Consider the following 13,267-nt stretch of genomic DNA (forward strand, 5'->3'; position numbering starts at 1 on the left):
TTGGAAGTTCTTTCTTCATAGCACAAATATAAGCTTTAGTTTGGTGCCTGTCAAAATGATCATAAATGGAGAATTAATGACATTAAAAGTAATGAGATTTCATTGCATTTTCTCACTTCAAATTATTAAAATAATACCCGGGGATGGGTGGTGCACGCCCATAATCTCAGCACTCAGAAGACAGGAAGGAGAGGATCACTGTGAGTTCAAGGCCAGCCTGACTACAAAGCAAGACTGTCTAAAAAGAAAGCGGGTTATTTAACTTCTGATCTTCATGTTCATTATGTCAAATGCAAATCGTACACTGTATGAGTAAGTGAAATATTCTGCACACAGTATAGAGAAGACACTCCAGAGGGCAGAGCTGATGTGAAAGGATAAATGCAATGTAAAGTAGAATGACACTAGTTTTATGCGGTATTCTGCTAGCACCAACGTCCCTTCCTCTCTGCCCTGGTATTTACTAACGGCAGTAAGACCCCTCACTTAGCTAGAGCAACTCTGCTCTTACCTGGTGGTAGTGCCTCAGCAATTTAATCCTGCACACAGCTTTGGGCCCTGACTACCGAAAACAGCTGCCACATAGCCCCAGCATGAAAACTACACACTTTCTCCGGAAAAAAGGTAGTCAGGCTCTCAATCAGATTCTATTTCCTCTTCCTTGAATCTATAGTTGCCCCCTGGCACTTACGGGGGATGGATTCCGGACCTCTGAAAGCCACCAAAACATGAGGATATTCAAGTCCCTTGTGGAAAACGGCATAATATTTGCATATAATCTACATACATCCTCCCATAAACTTTCATCATTTCTAGATTACTTGTAATACCTAATACAAAGTAAATGCTGTTGTGTAGTTACTATACCACACTGTTTAAAAAATGCCATCAAGAAGAAAATCTGTACATGTCCAGTCCACATGTAATCCCCAACCCCGCAGGGTTTTCTCCATCTTTGGCTGAATCTGAGGCTGCGGACCTGGCAGATATGGAAGCGCAACTGCACATGCCTTCTAACTACCACACAGTTGGCATAAGTGAGCCCGGCACACTCTCTTCAAGCAGAGGTCGCTCCACCGTCAATGTACTCATAGGTAGGGTCACAAATACAGTTTCCATCTTCAGAATAATCCTAACATTTCAGCCTTGAAAAACAGACTATGATCATGTTATAAAAGATAGGCCCATAGAATATCATTAGCATTCAAAGACAGGTTCTAACGTCCAATATGACTGTCAGTGTCTCTACTTCTGCTGGACTGCAGGCGGGTGCAAGTGTAACCCAGCCTACCTGGGAGGCTGTGTGGGAGGCAGCATCGCCTGAGCCCACAAGTTTGAGGCCAGCCTGGACAAATTACTGAGTTCGTGTCTCAAAATAAAAAGGGCTAGGGAGGTAGGTCAGTGCAAGGCCCTGGGTTTAACCCCCAGTATGGGGGGAGAGAGAAAGAAAGAAGAAGAAGGAGGAGGAGGAGGAAGAGGAGGAGGAGAGGGAAAAAAAGAGGGAGAAGGGGCAAGAAGAGGAAGAAGGAATAAAAATATTAATGCAGAATCAAGATAGTAGGAAGTACCCTCATACCCACGCTATGGTTGTGTAGACACTGCACATTAAGGGAGAATGCCTGAAGAACTGGAGGGTTCCAACACTGGCAGAGGAAAAATAGAAGGCAAGTCCTGAAACTACTTGGATCCAAAGCAAGCAAGCTTCTACAAGTCAGCAGGGGCCATGTCAAAGAACACGGGAGCAAGAGTGAAGGAATCACCACTAAAACAATTTGGGCATCAAAAAGCTTAATGACCGGAACAGATTAAACAGAGGTCATCAGTTAGAACAGAAACGGAGGGGAGGGGATCATCACTACAATTTGAATTCGTTAGTTTTTTTCCTTTCTATTTACTTATCTTTTAAATTTTACTTTAAAGAGAGTAATATATGAGAAAAAAACAAAAAAGAACAATAGCAGCATACCAGCATCACAAACACAAACAAACCAAAGCAGGAACATTTAAAGTGACACAGGGTTTCAAGGCAAAGTAACAAATTAACAGCGGTTGTTGTCTTACATATTGTTATCTTCAGCTACACTGCTCTGACTACCAGATGTCAGAATGGAAGATTATTCAATCCATTAAAGAGAATAAGAAAATAATTATTAAATAAAACATTACAGATAATAGAGTTTCACCAGACAAGATGGTAGGAATTCACCACTGCAATTTCATTGCAGGTTGTTACCTTCAAATCAGTTGCTCAGATTACCAGACAGAAGCATGCAAAATTGGTCAGAACATAAAAAATTTTAAGCAATAACTGTTCCTTTCAATAAAAGGTCAGACATCAGCAATACAGTTATCACAGCTATTCATATATACATACATATTTTGCCTTCCATCTTTCTTTTTTCTTCTTTCCCTCATCCCAGTCATTCCTTCCTTTGAGCAGTTTCTTTCCCTTTCCTGTCAGCTATTGTACATTTGAGTTTTACTTATTCTTTCAGGTTCCTACACTAGTGAATGTGATGTTTACACAAGTGGGTCCAATTTATTTCACTTATGAGTACGGTCTCTAGTTCAGCTGCTTACTTTGAAAATTGGTAAAGGAAAAGACAAGTATTTACTGTCTCTCCTGTAGAAAGTATACCTCAGAGTAACTCCAACCCCAATTATTGATGAGGCTCTGTTTTATAGGGTAATTCCAGTTAATAATGTTAAAGGAAAGATAGAACCCAAAAATTCACGTTCTACAATTGTTGATTTAGGAAGGATTTTGAAAAATGGTATTATAAACTATGCATACACGACAAAGTAACACCACACAGACAACCTCTGGGTGGTGGAGGGCCCCCTCGCTTGCGTGGGTATCTAAACTCAGTGTCGCAGCAGGCTGTGCTCAGTCGTATATGCGTCTGGGGGGAGGCAGAAAGAACTGCACAACAGCAGAATGCGTTCCAGAAATAATGTTTCACTCAAATCCAGTTTTAAACCCCTTTCCAATTTACAGGGAATGTAAAGATCAGAGGACTGTCAGCTGTGTTTTTCAATGCAAAGAACCAAAATGCTCACCACTAAAATGTATTTTGGGGGTAGTACCGGGAATCAAACTCAGGACCTCGCACTTGCCAGGCAGGCACTACGCTGCCGAGCTATATCCCCAACCTCTGAAATGCTCAATTAAGACATGTTTATTAATAAATAAAGTTCTTATGCTCTAATTTTAAAAAAATAACATAGAAGAGAATGAGCTAGGGTAAAAGAAACTTAAGCAATGTAGCAACCAGGTGCAATATATAGTCACACACTGGACCCTAAGGTGAAAAAAACCCTGAAATTTCAAGGACATTTGGGGACAACTGGGGAAACAAAACACAGTCTGGGATTACACAGAATAAAAATGTATACTGCTATGAAAACACACAGATCATTAACTAAGCAAACATGGATTACAGCACATACAACCTATTATTTTGGTTCATATATATATATATGTCCTAGAAAATGCTAGACTTATTTGTTAAGTAGTAGTTACTTCTGGGTAGAAGAATATATATTTTTGCTTTCTGGTTTTTGTTTCTTATGTATTCTATAACTCTCTATATTACACATGTCCTGCTTTAATAGTAATAAAAATTAAATAACGAAAACTTTCAGTAAGCTGTCTCCTAATTTTTAAAGGCAACATTATAGTGAAAAATATTCCACTGTGTGACTCAGGACATCTAAATCCTAAGTTTGGCCCTCTTGGGCCTGGGGTGTCTCTCAGGGGCAGAGCGCTTGCCTAACATACATGAAGCTCTGGGTTCAATCTCTAGCACTGCAAAAAAATAACTGAGCACCTAATTAATTTGGCTGTGCTGCGGACCACTGAGCAAATAGCCCACACTTTCTAGTTGAGTTTATTTCTTTATCTGTTAGGCTAGAATTCCTCACAGGGAAAGATAAAACGAAATGGTAATGTGAACGACTTCATGAGCTACAGGTGTTAGCATAGGAGTCCACCACAGAACTTGCTCCCCTTCCAGCTCCTGGCATTGGAGCTGCTCCTAGAGCACACGACCCTGACGAACTTCAGAGCTAGACAGCCAGCTCTCCGCCCCCAACGGGACTGCTCACGATTTCACCTTTCCTCTGCAACCTCCCCTGAGGAATTCCTTTCCACGTGACATCCACAACGTGTAAGGTCCACGGCTGCTGCTTTTCCTGAATGCTGGCTGCTTCACATTCACTGATTTTCCACTGATTTTCCTTCTTTTAGCTTCTATTTTTCTTGAAGAAGTTTGGCTTTTGTAACTATTACCCATTATTTTTCAGATAGACAGATAGATAGATAGATGATAGATAGATGATAGATAGATGATAGATAGATAGACAGACAGAGACAGACGGACACCAGCAGCTGCCACGGTTTGGTGTGATGTGCGTGTTCTCGAAGGGTTCGCTGTGATTAGAGGAATGGCTGCAATCTGAGAAGCGCCAGTGGGGGCTGGTCCTTGGGCCCTGGGTGGGTGGGGGTGCGCTCTCAGAAGGCGGTTCTCCTGCTACCCTGGAATTCTCTCTCTTCTGGTTCACGATCTGCCGGCTTGTTCCTACACACACTCCTGCTACAGTGTGCCATCATCTGCCACCCTCACCACACACCAAACCAATGGGCTGCCTGATCCTCAACTTTGAACCTACAGAACTGTGAGCTAAGCAAACCTCCTTTTCTTTGTAAGTAGCCTGCATCAGGCGTTTTGTTATAGCAATGAAAAGATGACTAGTACAAGTGTCAGACAGAGTGATCCTACTGATCTCCTCATGCTCCATTTGTTCTTAGAGACCAGTGCTCAGGACCTGAGTCTCTAACTCCTGTGTGCTTGTTGTTTCTTCGCACACTAAGGTTTCTAGATGGCAGCACCCCTCATAAATGGAGTCTTACTCTACATGCTGTTAACTGTACTGATCAAAAGCAATCATGTGGAGGGGTGTAGTGGTGCACACCTGTAATCCTAGCACTTGGAAGGCTGAGGCAGGAGGATCGCTATGAGTTTGACACCAGCCTGGGTTACATAGTAAGTTCAAGGCCAATCTGAATTTCATAGCGAGATCTTGTCTCAAAAAAGAAAAAGAAAAGAAAATCATGCATCACAGGAATCTTCTGTTTTCCTAATTTTGTCTTCTAAACCCAACGTCTAATCTTGTGACTTGTTAAAAGATCACTTTTTGTTAGGACCCAGTGACAAAAGACAGCAGCAATCATTTTGGTAAAATGGAGGAACACACTTACAGTACCTTTTAAAGCTTCCGTCTCTATGTCCACCAATGGCTTCCCCACATAGGCGATGTCATCTAGATTATAATAGAGTTTTTTAATGACTCCGTCATAGCGACTAGTGATAGTGACGGAAGCTTTATCACTCTGCACTTCACAGATGCTATCAAACTGAGACACTGTATCTCCTTCTTTTACATACCTAAAAGAAACACATGAAACACTGTCAAGGGAACAATCCTGATTACCATCACCCAACAGGGTAAATGCTATACCAGATTACATCACTATTTGTCCAGCCCCAAGTTTATTCCAGATCATGAACATGCTACAGAGATGACAGTGACATCCAGAGTCTCTTCAATGTATCTTTAAGAAACACTAAAACTTTAGCCTTGGCATGGTGGTGCACACCTGTCATCCCAGCATTCAGGAGGCTGAGGCAGGAGGATTACTGTGAGTTCAAGGCCAGCCTGAACTACATAGTGAGATCCTGTCTTGAACAACAAAACCAACAAAAAAGAAATGTTTTCTGCTGGATCTCTTTCTTAGGAAAAAATGTATAAAATGCTTTTTAAAAAGAGATACTTCTTTTCATGATCTTATATTGCAGGTTGAACATCCGTAATTTAAAAGTCTAGGGACCGGGGGATGTAGCTCAGTGGCATAAGCACTTGCTTGGCAAGCCTGAAGTCATGAGTTTGATTCTTGGCACCGAAAAAAAAAAAAGAATAGAAAATTTGGGGCTGGGGATTTAGCTCAGGAGCACAGCACCTGCCTGGCAAGCACAAGGTCGTGAGTTCGATTCCTGGTACTGGAAAAAAACCAAAGAAAATAAACAAACAAACAATAAATAAAAATCTAAATCTCAAACTTTTTCAGCATTAACATAATGCTTTAAAAGGTTTTGGATTTTGGAAAATTTTAGATTTTGGATGCTTGGCTATGAAGTCTATGCAAAAATTCTAAAAAAAAAAAAAAAATAAAACCCCAAAATTTGAAATATGTTTTGTTTCAACTATTTCAGGTAAGAGATACTAAACTTGTATTAGGCTTTTCCAAACTTTAAAAAATATGCATTCTTTCTAGAAATAAGTAAAGAAAAAACGTGACATCTTTAATATCAGCCTTTACAATTTCATAAATTTTCTTATGTTTTGTTTTTTTTTTTGGTTTTTTTCCGGTATCAGGAATTGAACTCACGACATTGCGCTTGCCCGGCAGGCGCTGTGCCACTGAGCCAAATCCCCAGCCCCCAACTTCATGAATTTTAAATCTAAGTCCTCTCGGTCTTTCTGGAGTTATTTTAGCCTGTCCTTGCATGTGAGTGCCTTCATCACTGTAAGTGCGCTTCAGAAGGCTGTGCACAAGAAACGCGAGTCATAGCTCAGCCGCCAGGATGCTTTAAGGCCGGTCTCTTCTGCTTTGAAGTCTATTTTCCATCTCCCAATTCCATAATGCCACTAAAAAATGTAACTGTAAGGGATGTTTATGTTATTACAGTTCTCCTTTAACTTACAAAGCAATAATGATAAGAAATACAGGAAAAGAAAAAGAAAATTCGGTTGGTTGAACAGACCTTTAACAGTATAAAAGTATGGTGGGAAAAAATCTATTTATTCATTTCAACCAATATTTCTAAAAACCTCTAAGGCTTATCCAGAGGTGTTTTTTCTTCGTCTAGAAGGTAAAAAAAGAAAAAGAATACAAGGTGGCTAAGGAAGTAGAAGTTTTCTGACTTTTGTTTCAGCCATAAATGTGCATAAAATTTTTTAAATGTTTTCAAAAAATTTTTTCATTTATTTCCTTTAGGCAAAGTATTACCTGAATATATAGGCAAAGTGCCATGCGATTTTGAGTCAAATATATATTCTAATTGAAGTCATTTTCAGTATGGTGAAGAGAGCTTAGATTATAGGATGATTTCTAAAATGGTCTGGAAGGAAATTAAAAGGTCATACGTTAAATATTTCTAAACACATGCTGGAGGGCTGGAGACATAGCTCAGTGGCATAAGCGCCTGCCTGGCAAGCGCAAGGTCCTGAGTTTGATTCCTGACCAAAAACAAAACAAAACAAAAAAATAAACACATGGTGGACTGGGGGTGTAGCTACATGGTAAATGCTTAGCATGTGCAAGCCCCAAGGTTTGATCTCCAACACCATCCCCTCAAAAATACGTGTGCATACGTACATATGTATGCGGTCTTATATCAATTTATTATATTTTAGAAGTCAATTTCTCTTTTTCAGCTAGAGTAAAGGATAATCAGCAAAAGGAATTTCTTTAAAAAAGAAGTAATCATTAATATATCACATCAAATAAAATGCTTTCATATAAATTCTGTCACTGGCCTACTATCAACACAAAGTAATTATACTTTACTGCTTACAAAAAACATTATGTCATGTAAAGTAGTTTCTCAATTCAAACAATCTTACTTATTTGTACTCAGATTAGTTTTACATCTACTTAAATTTTTTTCAGGTTAACTTACCATTCTTTAACAGTTACTTCTCTAATTCCTTCTCCAATATCTGAGAGTTTAAACTGAACGACCTGTCCACGTAGAGCTTCAAAGACAAATGAGAAACAATCTCATTAAACATATATTACCAATAGTTTTTTTATATCTAAAATTAGAAAACGTTCTCTAGGAGAGGCAGAAACTGTTCCATCTTACAGATAAAAACACAATTTTATAATTTTAAAAGTAAAACCACTACTCATAATCATTAAAAATTTGAATGTTATTCCATGACAGTCTTGCTAACTTGCCATAGAAATTATATTTTCCAACTTCTACAACAATGTTTTTTTTTCCAGCAGTATAATTTATCATTTAATGGTACTAATTTTTCCACTTTTGAAATCAGCACTCCCACATTTCTCTTAATTTCGAATCCAATTTAAGAAACTTTCAGTAGAAAATGCAAAAATGTTCTCTCATGTTACAGCAGAAGACCCTATTAACAAATCAGTGAGATTTTGAAACAACAGTAGAAAACAGAAAGTAGAATAAAAATGTTATGTAAAAAGGAACCCAGACAGTCTCTCTGCTTTGTATTATGAAACTAATAATCATTAGCGGCCTGTTCTTAGATTTCTTTTGACTTCATGTAACTGCTCATGGCTGAAAATCAGGCAGCTGTGTACCTACCAGACTTGGAAAAATTCCTGTATGTTCAACATGTCTTCTGCCAATTTATCCCGAAGACTTTTCTCCTCTGTCCCTTTTCAAGTTTCTTCCCCCTTTTTACAATACTGCAGTACCAGCGATACTGTATGAGGAATCATTCCCCAAAGACAAGGGACTTCTAGTCAATAGAAGGCATGCAGGGGACCCTCACTTTTCCAGGTCACAAATGGCTCTGAACCTATTCAGGAATGCTCCTCTACCTTTAGACCATTAACAGTACTTGCTTATAAAATACATCATAAGTGAACTAGGTTACAAAATTTTCTTTGATAAATATGAGGCGATAACAGGAAAGAAACCTAAAATACACTTTTGATATGGAGGTATTAGTTAGTTCTTACTTCCCCTGTGATGCTAAGTCCTCTTACTGCCCACTGTCCTTTCTGAAAAAATTTGACTTTCTAAAAAAGACCTTTAAAAATAAATCTACGTCTTTACTCAATAAATAATCCCATTTTTAAGATTATTTTTCCTGCTAGCTGTGGTGGCACACACTTGTAATTTCAGCACTCAGGAGGCTGAGGCAGGAGGAACTGCCATGAGTTTGAAGCCAACTTGGGCTACATAAGTGAGTTCAAGGCCAGCCTGAACTAGCAAGACCCTGTCTCAATCTCCCCCATGACTGTTTAGCCCCTAAGAAACAATGAGAAAGATTTGTGTTCAAGAATGATTACCAAAGGGGGGCTGGGCATTTAGCTCAGCAGCATAGCGCCTGCCTGGCAAGTGCAAGATCGTGAGTTTGATTCCCGGTACCGGAGAAAAACCAAAACCAAAAAAAAAAAAAAAAAAAAAGGAATGATTACCAAAGGATTAAACTTTTTAAAAAAATGCCTAGAGAATGACAAACAGCTCTATAGGACTAACAACAGGATACGTGGCATGAAATTACACCAGAGATAAACAGACTGTGTGCCTTTTCCTAAAGGCCATTGAAAGCCAGTAACAAATGAATATGGTCATAAACTAATATGATAAATTAATAATATGGTCTTGAATTCTTTGCAGTTGCTTCCACCAACAAGTAGAGTCTACTGCACCACTTCTTAAATCTGTGCTAACCTGTGACTTGCTTTGGCTAAGAAAATGCCGCAGGAGCCTGGGCCTAAAAGGCCCTCACAGCTTCTACCGTCTCTCTTCCAGGCCACTGGTCTACTTGAGAATGAAAGGCCACATGGAGCAGAACTACGTTGTCCCAGCCAAAGGCCAGTAGCGACTGCCAGGGACCAGTGGCGCCCAGTCCAGACTGTCCTCTAACCAGGCAGTCTTCCTAGTGCAGCCAGCCTGAGAGCCACCAGCCAGCCCACAGACCCAGAGAAGTAATTCTCCACCGCTGCTTTAAGCCCCTGGGTTGTAGGGTGGTTGTTAGTGTTATTCGGCAATAATTCACTGGCGCGGACTCACTAGCAGATCTGAGGCTTCAGGTGTAGTAATTTCAGAAGGAGTATCTCTGCAGGCCTGTGGCGGCTGGGGTTGGGAGGGGACGGCCGCGGAGAACGAGGCCTGCAGAGCAGAAGCCTCCTTTGGGCGAGAAGCTGAAGTACAGAGCTTACAGTTTTCAAAGCGGTGTGGAAAGGCGAATGCAGATCTACGAAACAGAACACGTACACCTGATAGGTTCTGAGGACTGATTTGATGTGGGACAGGAGTCAGGATGACTAGCTTAACCACGGAGTTAGGGAACGACGGAAGACCGAGGCTGGGAAATTTGTGTTGTACATGGGACACTGGGGTGGAGAGGTCTGGCTGGCAGTTGCTGAGATGTCTGAGCTACGGCTACAGATCTTGACGTGTTCAAGGAGTAAGCAGACGTTGGTGACGGCATGAGTGCAGGTGGGGTGTAAGAAGAGAGGGCAAGGTGGGAGCCTATGGAAAACCGAAACTGAAGAGAAGCAGAGGAAATGGGCATTTAAAAGACAGTGAGTATTTACAGAAAGTTGGTATGCATACTTTACATATTGTAATTTCTTTAATCCACCAAAATAGAAGTGTCTATCTTATTTACTGATATATCCCAAGCACCTAAGGGCATGCCTTAGCACACAGTGGATAATCAACAGATGCTTGTGGAATTAACGAATTTTGACAATAACAGAATGAATTAAACGGTACGATTACTCCCATTTTCCAGATGATGACACTGACAGAAATTAAGTAACTGGCCAAATGTTATACAACTAGCAATGGGTAAGACCACCGAACCCACACAGCCTGGAAGTGGTAGGTCCAGGAATTTCAAGTTCATGACAAGTGCTTAGGGCTGGAGCACAAATTTGGCAGTTTCTGTTTGAATTGCCTTCACTTTCTCTGGGAAGGAACAACAGGAAAGAACCAATTTTAAAAAAACAGAAATCTTGGCAGGGCTTACAGGGCTTACAGCTGAACGGTAGTGTGCGTACTCAGCGTAGGCAAAGCCCCAAATGTGACTCCCAGCACACACAAAGCGTAGGGAATGCGCAGCCGTCATGGACGACATAGGAGAGGCAAGGAGAGCGCACCTGCCTGGGGCGCCCGGTTTTTCACCGCCACCTCTCACTAAGGCCACCTGTATTTCTTAGAGCCTGATTATTTAACAAGAGTCTAGGATTTTTGTTTTTTTTACAGTCAGGATTCTCTGCAGAACATCAGGGGAGGAAAAATCTAATTCGTGAGCCCTCACTTTTTTTTTTTTACAGAGTACACGGTAACCAGACAGCAAAGCAGGGAACTTTCCATTTAGGAGCATGCCAGGCTGGCATCAACGCACCATCATAATATGGCAGAGTAAGAGCTTCAGCCAAGAAACACAACAGTGTGTGGAAAGAGATCAAAATATTTCCACTAAGTCAATGATCTGCCCTGACTAAGAAGGTCACAGTCATGCTAAATATTGCACTTAGATGGGAGAGGTGACAACGCACAGGTGGCCCAACACAGCCCAGACCTGACACAAAGACGACATGAGCTGTGAGGAAAGGCCGGAGGCGGGAGGAGAAGAAATAAGAAACTGGAATCGGATAGATGTGGGGAAAACTAGTCCAGAAATACAGTCGACTTTTTCTTCAACTTTAGTAAGTCTTCAGTTACCTTTTAAAGAAGGAGAAGAAGCACTATTTCACATACCCGGTTTTTAGATCATACTTACCAGCAGCTGTTCTCAGCAGGTGGTGTGGATGGCTGTACTCGAATGCAGGGTAACCCAACACACACACGCATTTTGGCTTCAAAACATGACCACTACTACACGCTTGAAAATAGCGAACGCAAATCTACAGGGAAAGTAAAGAAGAGTGCATAAATCATTGGAATGGATGGTTTATTTTCAAATATACTGAATTTCAGCTCTTAAAAAGTAGAACAAACACTATCACAATATCAATAAAAAATTACCTGAACAGAAGTCAGCATACTTGGCAACTGAAATAATCAAGTTAATGGACACTGGTTATGTTTTTTATGTATTCTTTTTTGGGGGGGACATTTGTTATTTTCTTATGTACTTTTGTTCAAGAAATCAAAAGAACTCACACTCTAGCATGCAGAGAATGTTTTATTGTTGTTCTGTTTAGTAATCATATGTATTAAGTCGTATGTATTAATGTATTAATTATGTATCGTATGTATTGTCATTAAGACTTCCTAAAATAAAGCTTCGAAAGAATTCTAAAGTTATTGTTAGCATCTAAGACACTGAAAAATATTATAGTATTATACATATACTCTCCTCCACCCTCATGCCAGGAGCCAAACCCAGGACCTGGCGTATGCTTTATAGAACACCTTAGTATAATGCAAGACAGTATGTTAGGCCTGAATGTATTCCGCTTGATATATCAAAATCTAGCTGTCTAAAGAGCACAATGCTTTATTTGAAAGTTAACATTTCAATATTATTAACCAGTACTTGATAAGTACATCACATTTTAAACATAAACGATCATAATGTCTAGCCACTTTATTGTTTCTGCGAATAATGGCATATATTTGAAATTTTTCATTTATGTAAGAGAATATCACTTTTACTTAAAAAATCATGTACATAAGTGACATTTAAGCCTTACAATTTGAAAGCTATGTTATAACATGTATGATGTTATACATTATAGTCTTCTGGTTTGTTTTGTTTGTGAGGCGAGGTCTCCCTGTGTGAGTTACCCAGGCCAGTCTCCACTCCTATGTGCGAGAGATACTCCCACCTCAGCCTCCCAAGTGACTGGAACCACAGGTGTGTACCACCATGTTCCGCTTGCAGTAAGCATATTTTAATTCATGTTTTAATACATATTTATCAAAAAGAATTTTATTCTTTTTTCTGAAAGTAAGTGACTTAAAATCAAAAGTCTGGCTTACTAACAGGAACAATACATTTAAATTAGTTTCTTTTTTTACTTTGATTTTCAAGCTGCTACTGGTTTCTGAGGGCAAAGAAAAACTTAAGAAGATCCACTCCTCAGGGGCTGGGGATTTAGCTCAGCGGCAAAGCGCCTGCCTGGCAAGCGCAAGGTCGTGAGTTCGGTTCCTGGTACCGGAGAAAAACCAAAAAACCAAAAAAAAAAAAAAGAAGATCCACTCCTCAAAGCAAGAATCACCTTAAATTATGCATCTTAGCCTTACTATAAAGACCTCATCCTACATCAACTAATGTTTATAGCTAATCAGTTAGCTGTATTTTATTTTTGTTAACAATAACATTGAAGAACCGTAAGACCTAAGTAAAATAATTAAAGCTGTTAGCTGAACACGGAGCAGACAGGAAAATAATTCTTTTCCGCAACACCTCCGTTTTGTTTGTTCTTCCTTTCTCCTTCAACTCCCACAAGCCTCACTCCTGGTCAACAAGAAAATCA

At 39.9% G+C, this 13,267-nt stretch overlaps 1 protein-coding gene across 1 annotated transcript in view; it reads right to left on the minus strand.

Annotated features, from left to right (window-relative positions):
• Nucleotides 1-11,689, minus strand: part of Dbt (dihydrolipoamide branched chain transacylase E2) — a gene marked incomplete at its 5' end in the record, with an annotated part of 29,463 nt that extends 17,774 nt beyond the window's left edge. Inside the window, 3 exon segments of the mRNA XM_005388795.2 lie at nt 5,266-5,447; nt 7,743-7,818; nt 11,566-11,689. Of these exon segments, the coding sequence (XP_005388852.2) occupies nt 5,266-5,447; nt 7,743-7,818; nt 11,566-11,689 (382 nt within the window).
• Nucleotides 11,690-13,267: the final 1,578 nt, after the last annotated feature.

This window comes from Chinchilla lanigera, unplaced genomic scaffold (assembly GCF_000276665.1).
Source record: "Chinchilla lanigera isolate Chin_1 unplaced genomic scaffold, ChiLan1.0 scaffold00034, whole genome shotgun sequence".
NCBI classification, from domain to species: Eukaryota; Metazoa; Chordata; class Mammalia; order Rodentia; family Chinchillidae; genus Chinchilla; species Chinchilla lanigera.